The following is a 23,275-nucleotide window of genomic DNA, read 5'->3' as shown; positions in this document are numbered from 1 at the left end:
AGCGTCCGACTTTGGCTCAGGTCATGATCTCACGGTCCGTGAGTTCGAGCCCCGCATCGGGCTCTGTGCTGACAGCTCAGAGCCTGGAGCCTGTTTCAGATTCTGTGTCTCCCTCTCTCTCTGCTCCTCCCCTGTTCATGCTCTGTCTCTCTCTGTCTCAAAAATAAATAAACGTTAAAAAAAAAATTTCAAAATGGCATGAACAGGAGTGTGGCAGAAGTTGATTCCAACCTTCATGGATGACTTCATGGGGTTCAGGGCTTCAGTGGAGGAAGTAACGGCTGATTTGGTGGTCATGAACTTGAGGTTTGTGAGTTCATGTATCATGAGCACTGTATCTTTGTCTCTCTTTCTCTCCCTTTCAAAAATAAAGATTAAAAATAAAGTTTTAAAGAAGTGGAGACTGAAAAAAAAAAAATAAGTCGAGCCTGAAGATGTGGCTGCAGTGTCATGATAAAACTGAACAGATGAGGGGCGCCTGGGTGGCTCAGTCAGTTAAGCGTCCGACTTCAGCTCAGGTCACGATCTCGCAGTCCGTGAGTTCGAGCCCCACGTCGGGCTCTGGGCTGATGGCTCGGAGCCTGGATCCTGCTTCCGATTCTGTGTCTCCCTCTCTCTCTGCCCCTACCCCGTTCATGCTCTGTCTCTCTCTGTCTCAAAAATAAATAAAAAAACGTTAAAAAAAAAAACTGAACAGATGAGGAGTTGCTTCTTATGGACGAGCAAAGAAAATAGTTTCTGGAACAGAATCTACTCCTGGTGAAGATGCTGTGAAGATGGTTGAAATGACAGCAAACGATTTGGAATATCTTATAAACTTAGCTGACAAAGCAGGGACAGGGTTCAAGACGATTGAGCCCAATTTTGAAATAAGTTCTACTGTGGATAAAATGCTACCAAACAGCATCACCTGCTACAGAGAAATCATCCGTGAAAAGAAGAGTCAATGAATGTGGCAAACTTCATTGCTGGAGCCACCCCAGCCATCAGCAACCCCCACCCTGATGAGTCAGCGACCATCAACATCAAGACAAGTTACTCCACTAACAAAAAGATTATGACTCACTGAGAGATGATGGTTAGCATTTTTTAGCAATAAAGTATTTTTAAATTGAGGTATGTACATTGTTTTTGGCTTTTTTTTTAGACACAATGCTATAGCATACTTAATAAACTACAGTATAAATATAACTTTTATATGGAATGGGAAACCAGAGCATTCGTTTGACTCACTTTATTGCAAAACTCACTTTATTGTGGTGATCTGGAACTGAAACTGCAATGTGTCTGAGGCGTGCCCCAACGCTGGGAAGGAAGCCCATCTGTTTTCACATTTAGCCTTTAATTAACCATCCTTGGTCTTTCATTGTCTCTTTTAAAAGCATTACTTGCTTCTAGCAATAGCCATCCAATACTATTGTCTTTATAATTACCACTTCCTCATATTTCTCAATGCCCAACACCCTAGCCCTAGTACCCCCCAGGTCATCGTCAGTGAAAACTTCAGTAATTGCAGTGCTGTCCTGTCCCTGTGCTGCATCTCTGGCCGGGGATGGGGTCCTCATTGCCAGTCAGGCAGCAGGTGATCTAGCTCCCAGATCCCATTTTAGCATCTGCTTTCTACGTTCCTGTCGCCAACTGTCACCAGTTGGACTCTCCATGTAGCAATGCAGTAAGTTTCTAAGGGGGCATTCTCAGGATAGATAACCTGGAAGGGGAATGGAAGGAAGCAAGACTAAATAAGAATAAATAAATAAAGGAAGAACAGGATTCATGACAACGATGCTGACAAGCTTTTCAGAACTCAGGGGAACAGAGATGGGAACAGCCTTCAGGAAGAAGAGGCGCCTGGACAAGAATAACCTCGCTCTACCACAATAGTTTTCTTCATCTGCTGGTGAATGGGATTTGATTGCAAAATTTGTTCTGTAAAATAATCTTGCTGATATCTTGTCGATAAGACTTCTAGAAACATCTGAGCAAAAATGATTATTTCTTAATTTATCTATTATAACAAGAGATCCCAGACAGCTTAACTCATTGATTATAGTTCTGCTTTAATAGAGGAACATTTGAAAATACACAGATATCCAGGAAAAAAAAAAAAAAGAAAGCAGTATGAAGTATTCTGAGCACAGTCGTGCTTTAGTTTGGGTCCTAAGTTTCTAATTGTAACACCAATCGTAGTTCTCAGCAAACATGGCCCACCAGCTCTCCCAGCACATCCAGTGGTAACAATAGAATGGTACACTTTACAGGGGACTTGTCAATTACCCACCCACTCTATAAATTTACCCGGTGTTTCATCTGGATTTTTCATAAGAAAAGGGGCATATCAATATAATTCACAATCAGTGTCAGGTTTCTGGAGACTGGGGTGTGAAATATCACTTGTCAATTTGCTTCTCAGGCTGAATTTTTTTTAAACAGGTTAAGTTATTCTTTAAAGCCATTTTTTAGGCGTGGGCAGTCTAGGTAATTTCATAGTGATGTTGGTTGGATACGATACAAAGGGAATGCAGGTATTTTCCAAGACAACAGGACAGGTGAAGGAAGCTTGAAGAATTCATGAAGAAAAAAAGGTGATAAAACCTAAACTTTTCTTTCAGATGTTTTTGAAATCCTATAAACCTTTTTTTATTCCAGAATGGATCATTTCACTCCGGTACATAAAACGTATAGAATGCATTGCCTGGCATCAAAATGGGAAACCCTCTCTTTCACAGAATGAAATTCTCTTCTGGTCCATCTTGGCCCAAGTCCTGGTTGTCTGAGGGCAGATTTCTCTTGAGAGGCCTAAAGTTGTAATAAAAAGCATCGTTTTCATCTACTGGTTGGTATTCCTGGTCAATTTCAGTGAGGAGGCCACTTCCAGAGCCACTTCCAGATCCTGAGCCAGAGCCAGAGCCAGATCCGGATCCAGATCCAGATCCAAAATAGTCCTCAGAGAGAGGGAAGACATCATTCAAGTTCTGGGATCCTGTCATTCTGAAGTAAGAACAAAAAATGGAAAAGAAAAATAGTGAAGTTTGAGACATACGAAAGAAAATCATAAAAAATTTTTAAGGTAGAAAATTAATGCAGCCACCCAGTTGCTCAAACTAAAAGTTACACATTTCCCAGTTATTCAATGCTTTAAAACAAAAAAAACAAATCAATCAGGCCTTTCTACATGTTTGCCTAGACTTAACTCATTGCATTTATCTATCAACATCTACACATTGCAGACTCATATAAGCAATGCTAATTTTCTTATCAGGAGCATAGCAATCCTGTATTTGGTAAATTAAGAGGACATTTATTAAAAAAAAAAAAAGATATATTTTCCCATTTTCTTCCATTAAAGAAAGCACAAACAAGTAAGTCAGCCTAGATAGATGACATTTTTCCCAAATTTAAAATTTCTACAAAACTTCTAATATTCACAGTGCTTCAGCCAACTGAATCTAAAGAAATTCTTTGTGACAAGTTAAGCGTTATGTTTGCCACCATATTAACATTCAAGTTCCTCTCAAACAGTAAATGTATTGGGGCACCTGAGTGGCTCGGAAGGTTAAGCGTCTGACTCTTGATGTTGGCTCAGGTCATGATCTCATGGTTCGTGAGATCGAGCCCTGCATTGGGCTCAGCGCTGATGGTGCAGAGCCTGCTTGGGATTCTCTCTCTCCCCCACTGTCTCTGCTGCTTCCCCACTTGTGCTCCCTGTCTGTCTCAAAATAAATAAATAAACTTAAAAAAAAAAAGTAAATATATTCATTCAGTTGGGTTCAGTTTGGTGGTTTAGAAGTCCACTCAGCACCAAAAGACCAGAGCCATGTCGCTACCCCTCAGTGGTACAACAACACAACTAAATATCAGAGACAAAAACTGTGTTTCATAGTCTATGGGTCATTTTTTCCGTGAAGATAGCGAACCACAGGCCATAAAACAGATTAGAGCATCATGCATGCGTGCCTTCAGTAAATATTGAACAGCGGATCCCTATTCTAAGTGCCTAGGATAGAATGGGGGCGAACAGATGAGGTCCCTCCTCGAGAAATTTAGAACTTATTGGGGAAGACAGACCATAAAAAGTGAATAAATCAGGAAACTATGAGATGGTGCTAAATGCTATGCAGAGAAGTGAAATAGACTAATGTATGAAAGGGTGACCAGGTGGTTAGTTTAGACTGTGGGGTCATGGAAAAGGGATCGGCACCAGAAAAGTGGAAACGCATGCGCACGCAGACACACACACAGAGTATCAAAAACGTGGAACATTGAGGTCACCTAAAGAAAGCATGCAGATAGAAAAGAGGCCCAGCACAGAGCCAGGGCCATGTCAATATATTAAATATTGAACAGAGGAGAACGAATAGTCAGAGAAGTAGAAGAAAACTCAAGATAAGGTGGGGCCATGCAAGCCTAGAGAAGAAAGCATTTCCAGGGTGGGGGCATCAACTGTTTTGAAGGCAATTAAGAAGTTGAGAAAGCCAAACACAGAGAAGTAAAGAGTGGATGTGTTAACCGGGAGTAATTGTGACCTTACCAAACATTCTGAGGGGAAGGTAGAAATGAACGGAAGTCCAAACAGAAGGGGTAGAGGGATGGGGAGACAGGAAGCATCCTTTTCAGTAAGTGTTACTGTGAAGAGGAGCAGAGAACGGGCAATAGCTGGACAGGATGCAGAGTCAAAGAAGGGATTCTAGCTAACTGCCTGAGATGCTAGAGAATTCTGCACCCCGGTGGAAACAAGATGCTGGTCTCACAGGAGTCACTGCAGAACTGAAGTCCTAGAAAAGGCGTGTAGAGGTAGGATCCCCAGAACAAGGAGGAGTGGCCCTAGAAGCTGCCACAGAGTCCAATCAGGAAACTCATCTCGATATTTAACACAGGAAACTACTTAATGTGTGATGGAAAAGCAGTGAAGCCAGATAGGGGATGGCGAGGAAACCCAGAGATGAGAGAAGATACTTCTCTCCCTGGGCTAAAGGGACAATGGAAGGAGGTGGATTTCCCTGAGCCCAGCTACTAGGGGTATCTGGTGGGAGCCGAAGTCATGGAGGAGACACAGTCCTGCCAGAGGTGCCACTCAAGGCAGGGACCGAGGAGAAGAAACATCATGATCTCTCCCTGCCTCTCATGCTCTCTGGTCTCCCTTCTGTGCCTTCCATTGTCCAAACTCAGCCACAGATCAGGGAGCTTGAGAGATGCAGACCATGGGATGAGCCCTCACCCCTTACCCAATACAGAGAAGGAAGAGGAAAGGAAAAAGAATGGATAGGAGGGCAAATGGGCCTGGGACTAACACAGAAGCAAGAACTGTTCACTCCTAAGTGTCTGGGGTCAGAGTGAGATGGAAAATTTCCTGGCTGAGGAAAGAGAAGATTGTAGAGACTTAAGGAGAGAAGAAATGGTGTAAAAATAGTTGTTTGGGAGAACTTGGGTTATTCCTCCAACATTTTAGCTTTAAATGAATTACTGTGGAAACTCAGAAGTTAAAATAATGGAGGATGCTACAAAATCAATTTCAAGCTTAATGCTGTGGAATAAAAGTAGAGGTACAGGAGGGGTGCCCGGGTGGCTCAGTCGGTTAAGTGGCCAACTTCAGCTCAGGTCATGATCTCGCGGTTTGTGAGTTCGAGCCCCACATCGGGCTCTGTGCTGACAGTTCAGAGCCTGGAGCCTACTTTGGATTCTGTGTTTCCCATGCTCTCTGCCCATCCCCGTCCCCCTCCCCCTCCCCTTCCCCCTCCCCCTCCCCTTCCCCCTCCCCCTCCCCCCGCTCAGGCTCTGTCTCTCTGACTCTCAATACTGAATAAAGGTTATAAAAAAAAAAAGAAAAAAAAAGGAAGTAGAGGCATAGGAGCAGGATTGCAGAGCGACATTTTGACGATGGTGACGATGTAATCTCTTATGCAGTGAGTGCCAGCAACGAAGAGGGTCGCCAGGACCCCCCCCCCTCCCCCGCCAGGACCTCCCCCCTCCCCCGCTGAGTGATGATGGCCTCACCTGGTTTGGGCATGATGACTTCCCTGGCTTTGAGGAGAGTAATTTTCTAGGGTTAATCTTCCAAGTCTGAAGATTAAACCTTTATGATAATCCTTTTCATAACGCATTTTTGCTACCTGTTATACGACTTTGCTGCTTACTAAAACAATTGATTTGAAGACAATTCCATTTTTGTTACTTATGAATTCCTATTGGATCTTTTTTGCAAGTTTAAATCAGGTTTTATTTCATCAAGAAGAGGTTTGGCTTTGTCTCTGATAAGCCATGGCCATTTATTCTTCTCTTCCCTAATTTCTTTTTTCATCACTACTATCTAATCTCAGGATATTTTATTTTATTTTATTTTATTTTATTTTAAAAAAAAATTTGTTAACGTTTATTTATTTTTGAGACAGAGAGAGACAGAGCATGAACAGGGGAGGGGCAGAGAAAGAGGGAGACACAGAATCCGAAACAGGCTGCAGGCTCTGAGCAGTCAGCACAGAGCCCAACGTGGGGCTTGAACTCATGGACCATGAGATCATGACCTGAGCTGAAGTCGGACGCTTAACGGACCAAGCCACCCAGGCGCCCCTCTCAGGATATTTTAATAACCCCTATTAGCAATCATTCTGTATTCCTCTCTCTCCTCCAGCCCCTGGTGACCACTCATCTATTTTCCACCTCCGTAGAATTGACTATTCTGGGCATTTCATATGGATAGAATCATGCAAGGTGTGGCTTTTTGTGTCTGTTTTTTTTCACTTTGCATAATGTTTTCAGGATAGATCCATGTGATCGCACACTTCGTTCCTTATTTGGCCAAATAATAGTCCACTCTAGCGAAATACTGCATTTTATTTATGCACGCAGTTGCCAGACTCCTATTGGATTTTAATATATAACGAGCTCTATTTACATAAACAGAATAATGCTCAATCATTTCCAATACTTGTTGGTGAAAAGTAGTTGGTTTTTGTCTCTGCCACCACAAAAAGACCTTGCAAAAGTTTGGATGAATCGTGCATTCTTGCGCATCTCACCCACCAGTAAATACAGTATACAGCTTTACCGTGTACTGTGTGGCGAAAACCAAGCCACCAAGGCAAGAGCCTGAAGAAAAACACACTGGACAACCCTCCCATCTCCAAGCCAAGGTCTCAACAGGGGTCAGTGAAAGTAAGATCAGAGAAAGTTCACTTACAAAAGAGGGTCAGTCCTTGGAGGGAGGATTCTGTTGGTTTCATCTGGAAGCAGGTTGAACATTGGTCCTTTTTCATCAATGCAGTTTGCAGAATTACTCTCAGGATTACAGCGTACCCACTGGTACCTGGCCCTCCGCACAGGAGAACCTACCCCAAAAAAGGAACCCATGTGGTTACTAAGTACCTCTCACACAGCTTCTCATCACTCTGTCCAGAAGAAATTGTTGATTAAATGAACTCTAAATTTGGTAGAAGGTAAGGTGTGGGCATGACCATAAATAGACCACAAATAGAATGACCATAAATAGAACAGCACCATCCACCCTGTGCCAGCCTTTTAGATACATTGTCCTCCCAACAACCCCATCAAGTAGCCCAGGGTTTAAGGTTAGAATAGGCTTGGGCAATCAGCCGCCTGGAGTAAAGTCCCAGCTATGCTACTGGTGACCTGGGAAACCTTCACTTCCCTGAGCCCCCTCTGTGAAATGAAGATGCTAACAGTGTCGTTTTTTCTCATAAGCTGGTCCTCAAAATTAAATGAGAAATGCATGTAAAGACGTTAACATAGTGCCAGGAACACAATAAACACTTGGTAGTGTTAACCATTATTATTTTTGTACTATTCTCTCCACTTTACGCAAAGGAAAACTGAGGCCACACGGGTATTGAAGGGCCCAGTATTCAAACCCATATCTGACCCCCAAAGCCTGCCCCTTCTTATAGAGATGAGTCAAATCACATTCAGAAAGATTAAGGAATACACCAAGTAGTACCTAAGACATTACGGGGCCCTAGTTCTTTAGGGCCATATGATGTTCTTAGGAATGAAAAGTAAATAAAAACCTGCCCTCTTTCTTTGCCCTCAGATCCAGTCGAGATTTCAGAAGAACGAGGCTGTTCTATTCACAGAGGGACAGACTGGTTGGAATACCCTAGTTTGTCACAGCTTCTTTTGAGTTTAGTTTCTACACAGAAGTCTCCAAATCTGGTGTTAGAAGGTCATACAGGAGATGCCTTATTAATTCATGAAATAAACTGTCTATTCTTCACTTTAGCAAGAATGGAAGCCCGATGGTGAGAAATACTTCCCCATACTTCAAAAGGTTCATCTCCTCCCCACCCGAAGCCCATGTTTTATTCACACAAGGGCAACTAATAATCACCTAGCAAGAAAGGGCATGTCTAGAATCCTTGAAAAGCAGGAAAAGTGGTTTTAAAACCCAGTACATTGTTGTCTGTACAGATCAAAGTGGAAATGGTAACAACAATTTCAGAAAACAAACAAAAAACCCAGTGCTATGGACAATCACAGCAACTTTTTTTTTTTTTTTTGCAATAGCAAAAGATTGGAAAATTACATGTTAAGGTACAGCTATTAAAAGAATGAGGCAGGGGTGCCTGGGTGGCTCAGTTGGTTAAGTGTCCGACTCTTGATTTCAGGCCACGTCTTGTGGTTCGTGGGTTTGAGCCCCACGTTGAGCTCTGCACTGACAGTGCAGAGCCTGCTTGGGATTCTGTCTCTCTCTGCCTCTATCCCAGTTGCTCTCTCTCTCAAAACAAATAAATAAACTTAAAAAAAAAAAAAAAAAAAGAATGAGGCAGCTCTCTGGACACTGATATAGATTCTCCAAGGTAGATTATTAAATTTAAAACAAAGTAAGAAACACTGTGCATTGTGTTAACATTTGTGTGTGTTTGTGTTTTTAAGAATATATTTAAATATATGCTTGCATATATGTATCTTGAACCTCTGAAAAGTTACACAACATACTGATTGCCGTTGTAGAGGGGATTGGTAGGCAGAAGACAGAGGAAGGAAGGACCCTGACTGCCCTCCCTCCTCTTGACACACTTCTGCAAGCCCCTACAACAATTCATCTGCTTCCTGTCATCATAAATTAGTTTGGGGACGACTGGGTGGCTCAGTCAGTTAAGCCTCCAAATCTTGATTTTTGGCTCAGGTCATGATCTCACAGTTCATGAGTTTGAGCCCTGCATCAGGCTCTGTGCTGACAGCACGAAGCCTGCTTGGGATTCTCTCTCTCCCTCTCTCTCTTCCCTTCCTCTGCTCACCCTCTCTCTCTCAAAAGTAAATAAATAAATGGACTTAAAAAATTAGTTTATATCTTCTAGAATTTTACATAAATGGACTCCTACAGCAATTTGACAGGGTTTCCTGACATTGTTTTAATTCAGGGACTAATGGAAAGGTGTCTTTACCTTTTACAGCACTCTCTTCTAGAAATGGGCAGTCTGTTTAGATATTCCTTACATCTAGACTGCTTTTGCTGCAATTTTTTAAAATAACATTTATGTTACAGGGCGCCTGGGTGGCTCTGTCGGTTAAGCTTCTGACTCTTGGTTTTGCCTCAGGTCATGATCTCATGGTTCATGTGTTCGAGCCCCACATAGGGCTCCACGCTGACAGCATGGAGCCTGCCTGGGATTCTCTCTCTCCCTCTCTCTCTCTGCCCTTCCTCTACACTCTCTTTCTCTTAAAATAAATAAACTTAAATAACTTTATTTTTAAAAAGGAGAAAAGAAATATGAGCTTATTATAGGAAATTTTGAAAAATGTATTAAACAAAAAAAAAGAAAAATGACCCCTAATCTCATTACCGAACATCCCCAGAGACCATGAACTTTGGAGTTTTGGGGTCACCCCAGTATCTGTTTCTAGGAGAGTATGCACAAACTATGTCCTGTTCTCTTCTGACAGCAACTATCAGAGGTTGATACCAAAGTCAAGTTCACTTTACCTCTCAATAGGATGGCCAAGGACTTTGTTCTTAAAAGACTGCAGAACCACAGAACTTTTTCAAAATGTCCTCTTTCTTTATGATTCTCTATTACGTCTATTTGTACTCAACTTTGTCCTAATAGCTCTGATTAACCAAGTTATTACATCATTAAGATATATGATACACATTTTATATCTATAAAGAGATATATAGATATAGGTAAAATACAATGTATAAAAGGTACATGAAACTATTCACCTTAGTACTATTTAAACTAGGGAAACAGGAAATAACTTGATCAAAACAGTTAAAAATCTCATTATTAGTCATTCATATGAGGGAATATTGACAAAAAAGTTAAAAAGTAGTGGTTATAGAAAAGACTATGTAACATCATGGGAAACTCTATATTTAAAAATGAGTGAAAAAGGCAGAATACCATGCTGCATAGTAGTTGTTAATGCAACCGCATAAACAGATATTGGGGAGAAATTTGAGGAAATCCACAAAAATATAGTGATAGACTCTGGTGATTTTTTTTCTCATTTTGTTTTATAAATTTCTATAAATAACAATATTCCTTGAAAAAATAAAGACACTAATGTAAGAAAGTAAATATTCTCCCGCTGGTTTCTTTCTTTCTTTCTTTCTTTCTTTCTTTCTTTCTTTCTTTCTTTCTTACCTTTGGAACTACTATCACAATTTTCCCCATGGTTCCTGAATATCGCTAACTGTATCTGGCCTGGGACAGCTAGTCATCCAAAATAGGTTAGTTCTGTCACTGTCTGGAGACTGGAGGTAAGGTAGCAAGATGACATCCAATGCCCCTTACTAGCTGTGTGACCTTGACCAACTTACTTAACCTCTGTGTAGCTCAATTTCTTCATCCATGAAATGGGAACAGTAATAGATCCGATAATGAGATATAAATGTTAGGTTCTTAGAATAATAACTAGCACCATGGTCAGAGCTCCTTAAACACTAGTTTCTCCGATGAGGAGGAGACCACAATGACCAATCTCTGCTAGTGGACAACTTATAAAGACATCAGAATTTAAACACTCATTCTACCATTTAGCATCTGTCTGATTCTCAATTTCTCATCTTTCAAAGATGAATAATAGTATCCCAAACAGTTCCTTTACAGTGAGATGAAAGTATGTAAAACATCTAGCACAAATCTTTGCACCTGGTATTGGTATGGTTTACCTTTCTCCTCTCATTCTTTCCTCAAGCAGCATAAGTTTGGCATTGAGTGCCTGCTACTTAAAAGCCCTGCCTTGTAGGTGGGACTAAAAAAAAGAAAAAAAAAATCCAACATGTCCAGCAGAGGGCGATGTCTTCACACTCTGTGCTGTCTAGAGCAGCGCTGTCCAATAGAAGTGTTCAGACAACCATGTATGAAATATTCTTTTTTTTTATGTTTATTTATATTTGAGAGAGACAGAGGCAGAGCGGGGGAGGGGCAGCCTGAAGCAGGCTTCAGGTTCTGAGCTGTCAGCACAGAGCCTGAACGGGGGCTCGAACTCACAGGATCATGACCTGAGCCTAAGTCCCACGCTTAACCCACTGGGCCACCCAGGCGCCCACGTATGGAATTTTCAATGTCATAGCAGCTGTATTTTTTAAAGTAGAAAGAGACAAGTGGAATTAATTTCAAGACATTTCATTTAACCAATGTATTCAGCTATTGCCATTTAACATATAAGCAATGTAAGTTATTAATGAATATTTTACGTTTTTCTTGTCATGTAAGTCTGGGTGCATATTTTGCACTAACAGCACATTTCAGTTTGGATTCACCCCATTTCAAGCGCTCAGAGGCTATCATTTTGGGCACTGTAGATGTTTGCCTTCTCCTTTACAGGCAGCCGATGTGCTATCAAGCTGAGAGAATGTTTGCATAGATAAGAAGTTAAACAGAAAAGTAAAACTAAAACTTTGCGGGGAAGCGTCCAGGTGAAAGACCCTATCATTTTGCTGGCATAATACAGCTTTCATAAACTCATGAAAACAAATTCTAAAATACAAAATTCCCCCCAGAATTCAGAGTCTCAGCTTTTAAAATTTATAAAGAGGGGCTTCTTGGGATGCCTGACTGACTCAGTGGGTAAAATGCATGACTCCTGATCTCAGGGTTGTAAGTTCAGGCCTCACACTGGGTGTAGGGATTACTTTAAAATAAAATATTAAAAAAAAAAAAAAGAGGGGCTTCTTTTGGGGGTTGACGAAAATGTTCTAAAATTGACTATAGTGATAGTTGCATATATCTGTGAATATAATTTAAAAACTTTGAATTGTACACTTTGAATGGATGAACTCTATGGTATGTGAATGCTATTTCAATAAAGCTGTTTAAAAACTCATAAAGAAATCAAAGGTACAAGTCACCCCCCCCCCCCAGAAAAGTGTATCTAATTTGGGACTGATAATTTTCAGTTGGATTAAAATAAAGAACATGGTTACAGACACGATGTTCCTGACATATCTGTTGAAGGGTGTTGGCAGGATGTGAATTCAACAGTTCCAGCCCCCGATGTTGTGGGAATATCTTGACTCCTATCTTGCTTGAGAGAAATGCCTCATGATTACTGATTACCATAATTGGAAAAAATAAAAAAGAGAACGCTAGTGGACACAAGGGTTATCTTCTCCAAAGGCCCCACCTACTGGATCTGCTGGTGAACTTTGTGGTAGATTCCAGGGAAAAGAATGGTAAATTATTTAGAATCCTTTCCTCATTGCCCGCCACCCCCACATACACACAAAGTCACTAGTCCCACTTTATACAAAATGCTTTCTGTGAATGAGCATTACCCCAGCAATCTCTCTGCATCTTTATATATCGTAGTACCAATTTTTCCCCCACATCATCACAATTTGCCAGTTTCCTATTCTTAATGGAGATCTGCCGCAGGTACGTTAGAGAAACGTAAGCAGAAACTGCCATGCGGAGGGTTAAAAAAAAAAAGGCCATTTTGTTCGTTGTTTGGGTAGCATGGAAACAGACATCACTAAGTTGGAGTTGCTTCCTACTAGACAATCAATTCTACGAGATAGATAAGGTTCCCCCACCCTTGTGTGGCTTGCCAAGCTGTAAATGTTCCCAGTTTACTTTCAACTTCTCCCTCTCTATACCTCAATTCGCTGGTAAACTTTATAGCAAGTTTACTACAGCCAAAACAAGGCTTTTTGTTTTAAAGAAAGAAAAACTCGAGGCAGCTGGCTGACTCAGTCAGTAGAACACGTTACTCTTGATCTCAGGGTTGTAAGTTCAAGTCCCACCTTGGATATAGTGATTACTTAAAAATAAAAACTTTAAAAAGAAAGAAAAGATAAGAAAAGAAGAGAAAAGACCAGTAAAGAAAAAAGAAAATCTCTACCTAGAAGACAGTCAAGTTGCAGTAGAAAGTTAACTCTGTCCTTGAAATCAGATGGCCACTTCCGGCCTAAAGTCTCAAAATACTTTGCAAGCGGTTGGTCTAAAAAGCAAATGAATCTTCTCTTCTATAAAGTGGTGTTAATTCCTCTTCACAGGAAATGTGATGATCATTTACAAGAGAATGTACATGAAATCACTTTACAATCAAACAGCAGCACACATGGGTGGAATCAATATCTACTATAACCCAATAGTGTGGAGTGAACACATGATCTGGCCACAACGGCTCGTGGATTTTCCATTTTCTCTCTTTATGGGCATCTTTTAAAAAGAGGGGCGGGGTGCCTGTGTGGCTCAGTCAGTTAAGCGTCCAGTTCTTGATTTTGGCTCACGTCATGATGTCATGGTTTGTCAGATGACACCCCACAGAATGCGGAGTCTGCTTAGGACTCTCTCTCTCCCTCTCTCCCTCTGCCCCTCTCCACCCCACTCTCCTCTCAAAATAAATAAATAAACATGAAAAAAATTAAAAGGGGGCAATAAAAGACTTTAGGATTCACAGACCTTATCAATAATCAATAATCCCCTGGAGCTCTACATTAAATCGATGGCCACCTGTGCTCTCCAGGGTCTCCCATGCATTGCCAAATTTCCATTTCTTTGCCCCTAATAGACATGATTTTACACCATGTCTTTACTTGGGTTTGACTTACAGTAACTGATAGGGGCTGAGTTGTGTCCCCTCAATTTGTGTGTCGAAGCCCTAACTCTCAATACCTCAGAATGGGGTTGTATCTGGAGATAGGGACTAAAAAGAGGTAATTAAGGTCAAATGAGGTCATATGGATATACCCTAATCCAATATGGCTGGGTCCTTATAATCCAATACGGCTGGTGTGTCTTATGAAGAAGAGATCAGGACACAGACACACACAGAGGAAGGACCATGTGAAGACACAGAGAGATGGGCATCTTCAAGGCAAGGAGAGAGGCTTCAGAATGAAACCAACCCCACCGACATCTTGATCTTGGACTTCTAGCCTCCAGAACTGTGAGGAAATAAACTTCTGTTGTTTAAGCCACACCAGTCTGGGATACTGGGCAGTCTTCGCAAGCAAATACAGTAATCTAAGATGTTTTGAATATGTGCAGTAAAAGCAAGCCAAAAGCCTAGTTAATTTGATCAGTTCAGTCAAACCAGTGGTTTGAGTAAATATTTTTTTTTAAATTTTTTTTTCAACGTTTATTTATTTTTGGGACAGAGAGAGACAGCATGAACCGGTGAGGGGCAGAGAGAGAGGGAGACACAGAATCGGAAACAGGCTCCAGGCTCTGAGCCATCAGCCCAGAGCCCAACGCGGGGCTCGAACTCACGGACCGCGAGATCGTGACCTGGCTGAAGTCGGACGTTTAACCGACTGCGCCACCCAGGCGCCCCAAGTAAATATTTTTTAAAAGATGGAGGAAAAACACTGTCAGATCACACCTGGCATCACGTGGATGTGTGGTGAAATAGTGGCGTGGCTCTTTCCACTGCAGCCTTGAGCTTGCCGTCACTCGCACACACAGCCCTGGGTGGGCATCTATTTCCCTTTGTATTGAATTTTTTTTTTAAACGTTTATTTATTCTTTAGACAGAGAGAGACAGAGCATGAACAGGGGAGGGGCAGAGAGAGAGGGAGACACAGAATCTGAAACAGGCTCCAGGCTCCGAGCGGTCAGCACAGAGCCCGACGTGGGACTCGAACTCACGGACCGTGAGATCATGACCTGAGCCGAAGTCGGACGCTTAACTGACCGAGCCACCCAGGCGCCCCTCCCTTCCTATTGAGACGTGGGCACAAACCCTTCATTCCAACACCAAGTGCACTTCTCCTTTGGAAATACCCTAGTTTTTCAGTTCATTCATTCTCTCTTTCTTGGTTCCTTTTCCAACAGAGCTGAACCTACCAGGTGATATAAATGCTAGTACTTTGTACAGTTTCATCATGGTTTCTTCACTTCTTTCTGATGAATACCTACTACATAAGGAACGTTTTTGCTTTAATTCCAGTTTTACCTACTGAATCTTTGTGGGGAACGTGATATTTGGGGGAAATTCTGAATACGTAAAGACTGACTTAGCTCTTGCCAGGGTGGACTCCCCCCACACCCTACCCCCTCTCCCCACCAACTGGTCACTCAAATCTGTGCTACAAATATAGACCTCATTACCCTGGATCTTGTCACAACACACTAGGGAATTACCTCATCAAGCTGAAGATTTTCCCTAAAAGACCCAAGCCTGTTCCCTACAATCAATAATGTTTTATACTGTAAAAAATAAATAGATTTGGGGCTCCTGGGTGGCTCAGTTGGTTAAGCATCTGACTTCAGCTCAGGTCACGATCTTGTGGTTTGTGAGTTCGAGCCCCGCCTCGGGCTCTGTGCTGACAGCTCAGAGCCTGGAGCCTGCTTTGGATTGTGTCTCCCTCTCCCTCGGCCCCTCCCCCACTTGTGCTCTGTCTCTCTCCGTCTCTCAAAAATAAATAAATGTAAAAAAAATTTTTTTAAATAAATAGATTCATAAAAAAGTTTCAGCAACACTACTTGCTATTATTTTCTTCAATAAATGCATAACAAGAAGAAAATAATTTTATAAATTTCCAGTACATGACGAACATATCTGAGATTCCCTATATGATTTCATTTCCACCAAAAGTAAAAACAAGACCATTAGAGTCACTTTGAAGAAACAAATCCGGGACATGTATGTCACTAGGAGTCAGTATTTCCTGTACAATTTGGGGAACCTTAAATGTGTGTCTACCATAAATTCTCCCATCTATTTATCAGGTCATGACCTTCTGCCTTGTTTAGACATGATCCCTTATTTACCAAAGGAGAAGAAATTGTATCTTTCTTACAAGCTGTTAATTTTCGTTGTCTTAGTCATTAAGACTTTAAGTTGTTTCAGTCTGACTAAACAACCCTGGATCATAGAGAAATCTAACAAGAAATTTCCAGATGTAATGTCTCTCTGAGCAACAGCACAGACACTAAAATTCTTTGGCCTCTTTATAAACTCTGAGAGGGTTTGTACTATGTCTAGCCATAACTGAATTTTCACGAAGAACCAAGTTTTTTTTTAAAAAGGGAAAAAGAAACAAATTTACCCTGATTTCTACAAATATATCATTTCCCACTGTTAGAGTAATTATGACACCACCATAATATAGGAAAACTTGGGACTGATAGAAACCCCAAGGGATAGGCACTCAACAGTGCCACTTTCTCCATAGACACATAGGTATTTTTCTATATTACTTTCTTGAATTTCTGAAAGTTTATAAACTAGGGGTGCCTGTGTGCCTCCGTCAGTTAAGTGTGGAACTCTTGATCTCGACTCAGGTCACGATCTCAGGGTTCGTGGGATAGAGCCCCGCATGGGACTCTGTGCTGACAGCGCTGAGCCTGCTTGGGATTCTCTCTCCCTCTGTCTCTCTCTCTCTCTCTCTCTCTCAATAAAAGAAAATATACATTAAAAAAACAGTTTATATACTATACCTTTTCATCCCAAGATAAAAGAGCACGTTTCAACCATTGTGAGAGCTTACAAGGCCACACCTGCCTCCAGAGCCTCATCCTTCTTGGTACCAAACTTAACCAAACTCACATTAAGGAGTTTAGCCACCCCAAATACTTTTTCCTTGCATACTTTCTCCCACAATACATTCTGTATCTTAAAGTGAATATTATCATTTGTGGGAAACATGGGGCTTACAAAGATTACAGCGGGGGGTGGGGGGTGCAAGTTTCCCGGGTCTTACCTTGAACCGAAGAATCAAAAACCAGGAGGAGGGCAAGAGCCAGGACAAACGTAGTGCCCTGGAGGAGCCGTTGCATCGTGACCAGCTCACTTCGTGACCAGCTCACTCCTGCTGCCTGGACACCAACTTCACGATTAGGAAATGTAGCAGGGTGCACTCTGTCCCTTTTAGAAAAAGTTCCAAAACCTCAAACCCTGCCCAGAACACACGTCACAATTTCCTGAACAAATAGAAAGAGATCCACATCAAAACCCAGAAAGATAAAAAAAAAAAAAAAAAAAAAAAAAAGACAGCAAAATAACTATTCATACCCATTATGAAACTGCACTGAACTCTCCCCAGGTCTGCTGTTTCAAAAGTTTTGTTGTTTCACACTTGCCTGTTAGAAATTGTTTTCCCACTAAAACAGTAGAATCAGCATTCAGTAGAGTCGGTTTTTCCTCTCCTCAATTAGCAATCTGAACACAAGATTTTTAACATAAAGAGTCCACGGCCCTGTGGATGAGGGGGAGCTGGGCACTGCCTTTTCATACTGAGGACCTTCAACATAAAATGTTAATTTTCCTTTCTGTCAGGAGTAGCACAAGTCACTGAGTCGAGCTCGAGCGGTAAAAGTTCAAAGCTGAGTTCTCATCTACAAAAAAAGTGTTCTCCGGTTTCAGAGAACAGGTTTCTTATTGGACTCTGTTGCTTCCATTGGATCGATCCCTGGCTCTCCCTCTTCCTCAAGAATGGAGCGAGGATTTCTGGTTACCAAGCACTTGGGCACAACAGAAAAACGACTTTGCATTTCTCTGCCCCTCCACACCAAGTATTTCTTATGATGCAATTCCATTTATGCTTTCACCTTTTCTCCTAGTAAAAGTTTCCACCTTGAATTTTGGGTTCTCTGGCCTTGAATGAGCTGGGCATCAGAAACAAGGTGTGTTGTGTCCGCCCAGTGGGCTGCTGGAGCTCATGCTGCGCTGCCCCCTGTAACTAAAGGAGTGGCTGTTTCTCAGGTCCTGGGAATCCTGCATAGACTTCTGGGGGACTGAGGAACACCGGGTAGAGGCTCCACATTAAAGTTGCAGGATAGACATAACAGTTGAACGCGTGTTCTCGCCTGGGGGCACACACTGTTGCCTTCTATTCAAGGTTCAACCACTCTCCATTTCCACATGCCTATCCCTACAGCCCCCACTTTCCATTTTCACCCTCACTGTTGTCAGTCCTTTGACAGGAGGGAGGGGTTTCCGTTCTCTTGTTTTCAGCTTCCTGCTGATTCCTTTACCATTTCCTGCTAAGGACAGGCCTCAGAATCTAATCGCTGAGTAGTTGTGGTCCAAGTCCACAAGAGCTATGAAGAATGCACATCTTGACGGTCCTCAGAACCATCTGGAAGTGAGACCAGGGACCCCTCTTTAGCTGTACCCAACCCCAAAACTCACAAACCTAGTGAGTCCCCCAGTATGGAATATTGGTTTCAGCTTGAAATAACAGCCCTCATCTCTGGTCTTTTTTAACCCTATCCCCCAATTTAAAGCCCTGGCCCGAAAACAATAGCTCCAGTAAGCCCTGCAAAACCACAGAACTGCTTAGAGCTCCTGATTGAAAATGATCATTTTGGAGGCCTTTTTCCTTTGGGTACTTCATTTTTCCCTTCTCTGGGTCATGGTGATTTTTTTTTTTTTTTAATGGTGCCGCATTCTCAACCATTTGCTCTTCTCCCTTTACGCTGACAACCAACAGTTTCTTTTCCGAAACAGCCTTCCTCCAGTTTCATTTCCCTAGTCTTCTTTAAGCTGCAGAGGAGCAGGACAAATGCATGTGGCATCCAGAAGTCCTGGGTCCTAACTTGACTCCCTCACTTAGCAGCTGAGGGACGTTGGGCCCTCTGCTCTGGTTCTGACAATGGTGAGGGGAACCAATGAGAGGGTGCCCGAGGAAGCTCACGGCGTACCCTATGAGGAGTGCGTTAGCGGCGCCCCTCTGGCCTGGGGACCTACCATTCTTCTTGCCCCCAATTTCCTCCATTAACCAAAGAGGATCTTTATCTGTCCCTAAACCTTACCTTGTACAATAAGCCTGTTCTCCATAATTTTAAAAGGCAAATTCTGCTCTGGACTTCATTCTTCAGTTACCAGGCAACCTTAAATGCATCTGTTTTATTTCACACGCAATTGATTTGCCCGTGACATGGGCATCTTCCTTCCTTAACAATCACCTGGAACAGGACACACACCAGTTCCACATCTAAAAAGTAATGTACCCCGCCTCCTCCCCTCTTCACATAAACATGACTTTTCACCAGGGTGCCTGGGTGGCTCAGTTGGTTAAGCATCTGACTTTGGCTCAGTCATAATCTTGAGCTCAGGGGTTCGAGCCCCATGTTGAGCTCTGTGCTGACAGCTCAGAGCCTGGAGCCTGCTTCCGATTCTGTGTCTCCCTCTCTCTCTGCCCCTGCCCATACTCTGTCTCTCTTTCTCAAAAATAAACAAAATATTAAAAACAACAACACGGCTTCCCACTAGCTATTGGTTTCAGGGTGGTCTTTTTAAAAGCAGATCTGTTTTGGGGCACCTGAGTGGCTTAGTCAGTTAAGTAACTGCTTTTTTCTTTTTTTAAATTAATTAATTAATTAATTAATTTCTAAATTTACATCCAAGTTAGTATTCAGTGCAATAATGATTTCAGGAGTAGATTCCAGTGATTCATCCACTATGTGTAACACCCCATGCTCATCCCAACAAGTGTCTTCCTTAATACCCCTTAATATCCCACCCACAACCCCTCCAGCGACCCTCAGTTCTCTATATTTAACAGTCTTTTATGTTTTGTCCCCCTCCCAGTTTTTATATTATTTTTGCTTCCCTTCCCTTATGTTCAACTGTTTTGTATCTTAAATTCCACATATAAGTGAAGCCATATGATATTTGCCTTTCTCTGATTAATTTCGCTTAGCATAATACCCTCTAATTCCATCCACATTGTTGCAAATGGCAAGATTTCATTCTTTTTGATTGCTGAGTAATACCCCATTGTGTGTGTGTGTGTGTGTGTATGTATATATATATATATATATATATATATATATATACACCACATCTTCTTTATCCATTCATCCGTTGATGGACATTTGGGTTCTTTCTGTACTTTGGCTACTGTCAATAGCACGGCTATAAACATTGGGGTGCATGTGCCCCTTTGAAACAGCACACCTGTATCCCTTGGATAAATACCTAGTAGTGCAATTGCTGGCTCATAGGGTAGTTCTATTTTTAACTTTTTTTTTTAACGTTTATTTATTTTTGAGACAGAGAGAGACAGAGCATGAATGGGGGAGGATCAGAGAGAGGGAGACACAGAATCTGAAACAGGCTCCAGGCTCTGAGCTGTCAGCACAGAGCCCGACACGGGGCTCGAACTCATGGACCGCGAGATCATGACCTGAGCCGAAGTCGGCCGCTTAACCGACTGAGCCACCCAGGCGCCCCTATTACTGACTTTTTGAGGAACCTCCATACTGTTTTCCAGAGTGGCCACACCAGCTTGCATTCCCACCAGCAATGCAAAAGAGACCCTCTTTCTCACATCCTCCCCAACATCTGTTGTTGCCTGAGTTGTTAATGTTGGTCATTCTGACTAGTGTGAGGTGGTATCTCATTGTGGTTTTAATTTGTATCTCCCTCCTTTGGGGCACAATGATATCAAAGAAGTTGAATCAGAGGCAACTGGGTGGCTCAGTCGGTTAAGCGTCCTGATTTTTTATTTTGGCTCAGATCATGACCTCACGGGTGGTGGGTTGGAGGCACAGGTGTCAAGCTCTTTGCTGACAGCATGGAGCCTGCTTGGGATTCTCTCTCTCCCTCTTTCTCTCTCTGCCCCTTCCCAGGTTGTGTGCTCTCTCTTGCTCTCTAAATAAATAAATAAATTAATTAATTAACTAACTAACAAACAAACAAACTTAAAAAAAAAAAAAGAGAAAGTTGAAGCAGAGATCAGCACTTAAGAACTGCCTGATAAAAGTAATTCACCTCAAGGCAATGTGGCTGGAAATACCAAAGATTAGTACAAATAGTAGTTAGGAAGGCTGAAAGAAAAGAACATCTGTGGGTTAAGTAGATACTGCAACCTCATTACAAATGTAATAAGCATGAGTTTCTTTTCAGATTTTAGAGTATCCATGGAGGTATTGATACTTCTAGCTCATGGGGGTAAGAATGAGTTCCCTTCCACTCTTTTCAAAAACTTGAAAATAAGAAAATGAGGCTCCCTTCAAACAAACTTATAATAATGAACTGGAGGAAAAACATGCAAATTCATGTCTAAAGAGGTGAAGAGAAGAGGTCTTGTCCTCAAAATCAAGTCAGTCTTCCCCAAGGCCCATCCTACTTTAAAGACCAAAGTGAAATCTCCTTGAATTGGACCAAAGGGCATTTCCCCAAGGGGGGATGGGATGGTCTCTCCTTCCTGGCTGGTGGGAATATAGGCAGAACAATTCAGCAAAATTCCTATTTCAAGGGACTCCCGATGTAGTTTTCAGATAGGATGGGGCTAGTGGGGAGAAAAGAAAAGACCGTTAGGGGCAAGCAAGAGCTTGCTCAATAGATCACTATTCAAAACCACACTCTTGAACTTGTAGAGCTTGCAATCAAGATCTTCCTTGTTCTATATGACCAGAAGATCCTCATCCCAGAGGCCTTTCTGGATATCATCATGGTGATTGGGAGGGAATCAGGGCCCAGCCTAACTAGCCCACCCCAGCTCACTGCCAAGAACCATCCTCCCATCACTCAGAACTGCACTGTCCAACATGGTAGCCCTACGTGGTTAGTAAGCACCTGACATGGGCTAATCTGAATTGAGATCTGCTCTATTTGTAAACTATACATCGGATTTAAAAGATATATTAAGGAAAAAATGTAAAATCTTATTAATAATTTTTATATTGATTATGTTGAGGTATTTTGAATATATTGGGTTAAAATATATTATTAAAATTAATGTTGCCTGGTTTGTTTTACTTTTTTAAAATGTGGCTACTAGAAGATATAAAATCACACATAGTGACATACATTTGTGGCTATGGAGGGGAGGAAAAATGTCCTACTAACCTTCAAGATTCTTCCAGCTGGTCTAAAAGTTACATTGACATGAGACAATGTTAATGGGGAGGAAAAAAACCCAAAGTTTAATTATATGCACATGGGTCCAATAATGAACTGAGACCCAAGGCAGGCAGTTTCCATACTTTTTAGACAAAGAGACAATAAATCTGTGAGGAAGTGACAATACAAAGAAAATTTAACTTTGGGAGCTTCAATTAGTAAGGAATACTAAACAGAATTTTAGTTTAGGCTGTAAATTAGTAAAAAGTAAAAAGGAATGTTTATACAGCCTTCTTGGATCTAAATTTCCCATATCGGAATGCAAACTGGTGCAGCCATTCAGGAAAACAGTATGGAGGTTCCTCAAAAAACTAAAAGTAGAACTACCCTATGACCCACCAATTGTACTACTAGGTATTTATCCAAGGGATGTAGGTGTGCTGTTTCAAAGGGGCACATGCACCCCAATGTTTATAGCAGTGCTATTGATAATAGCCATAGTACAGAAAGAACCCAAATGTCCATCGACAGATGAATGGATAAAGAAGATGTGATGTGTGTGTGTGTACACACACACACACACACAATGGAATATTACTCAGCAGTCAAAAAGAATGAAATCTTGCCATTTGCAACAACGTGGATGGAACTGGAAGGTGTTATACTAAGCGAAATTAGTCAGAGAAAGACAAATATCATATGATTTCACTCATATGTGGAATTTAAGATGCAAAACAGATGAACATAAGGGAAGGGAAGCAAAAATAATATAAAAACAGGGAGGAGGACAATACATAAGAGACTCTTAAATATAGAGAACAAATAGAGGGTTTCCAGAGGGGCTGTGGGTGGGGGGACGGACTAAATGGGTAAGGGGCACTAAGGAAGACACTTGTTGGAATGAGCACTGGGTGTTATACATAGGGGATGAATCACCGGATTCTACTCCTGAAATCATTCTTGCACTATATGCTAACTTGGATGTATTTTAAAAAATAATTAATTAATTAATTAAAAAATAAATTTCCCATATCTTGTGATAAGGATGTCTACCTCTTGGCACAGGGAGGGTACATTT

At 41.7% G+C, this 23,275-nt stretch overlaps 1 protein-coding gene across 1 annotated transcript; it reads right to left on the bottom strand.

The window, feature by feature from the left end:
• Positions 1–2,037: 2,037 nt before the first annotated feature.
• Positions 2,038–17,265, bottom strand: SRGN (serglycin). The gene is made up of 3 exons (XM_003993998.6): positions 17,108–17,265; positions 7,175–7,322; positions 2,038–2,988 (listed from the first exon to the last, which is right to left on the bottom strand). Exons 1-3 carry the CDS (start codon positions 17,181–17,183, stop codon positions 2,721–2,723), a joined length of 492 nt encoding a protein of 163 aa, XP_003994047.1. The 5' UTR covers positions 17,184–17,265; the 3' UTR covers positions 2,038–2,720.
• Positions 17,266–23,275: the final 6,010 nt, after the last annotated feature.

The sequence above is a fragment of the Felis catus genome, chromosome D2, assembly GCF_018350175.1.
Source record: "Felis catus isolate Fca126 chromosome D2, F.catus_Fca126_mat1.0, whole genome shotgun sequence".
NCBI lineage: Eukaryota > Metazoa > Chordata > Mammalia > Carnivora > Felidae > Felis > Felis catus.
The sequence above is the reverse complement of the archived record's forward strand: the minus strand, read 5'-3'. Positions and strand labels throughout refer to the sequence as shown.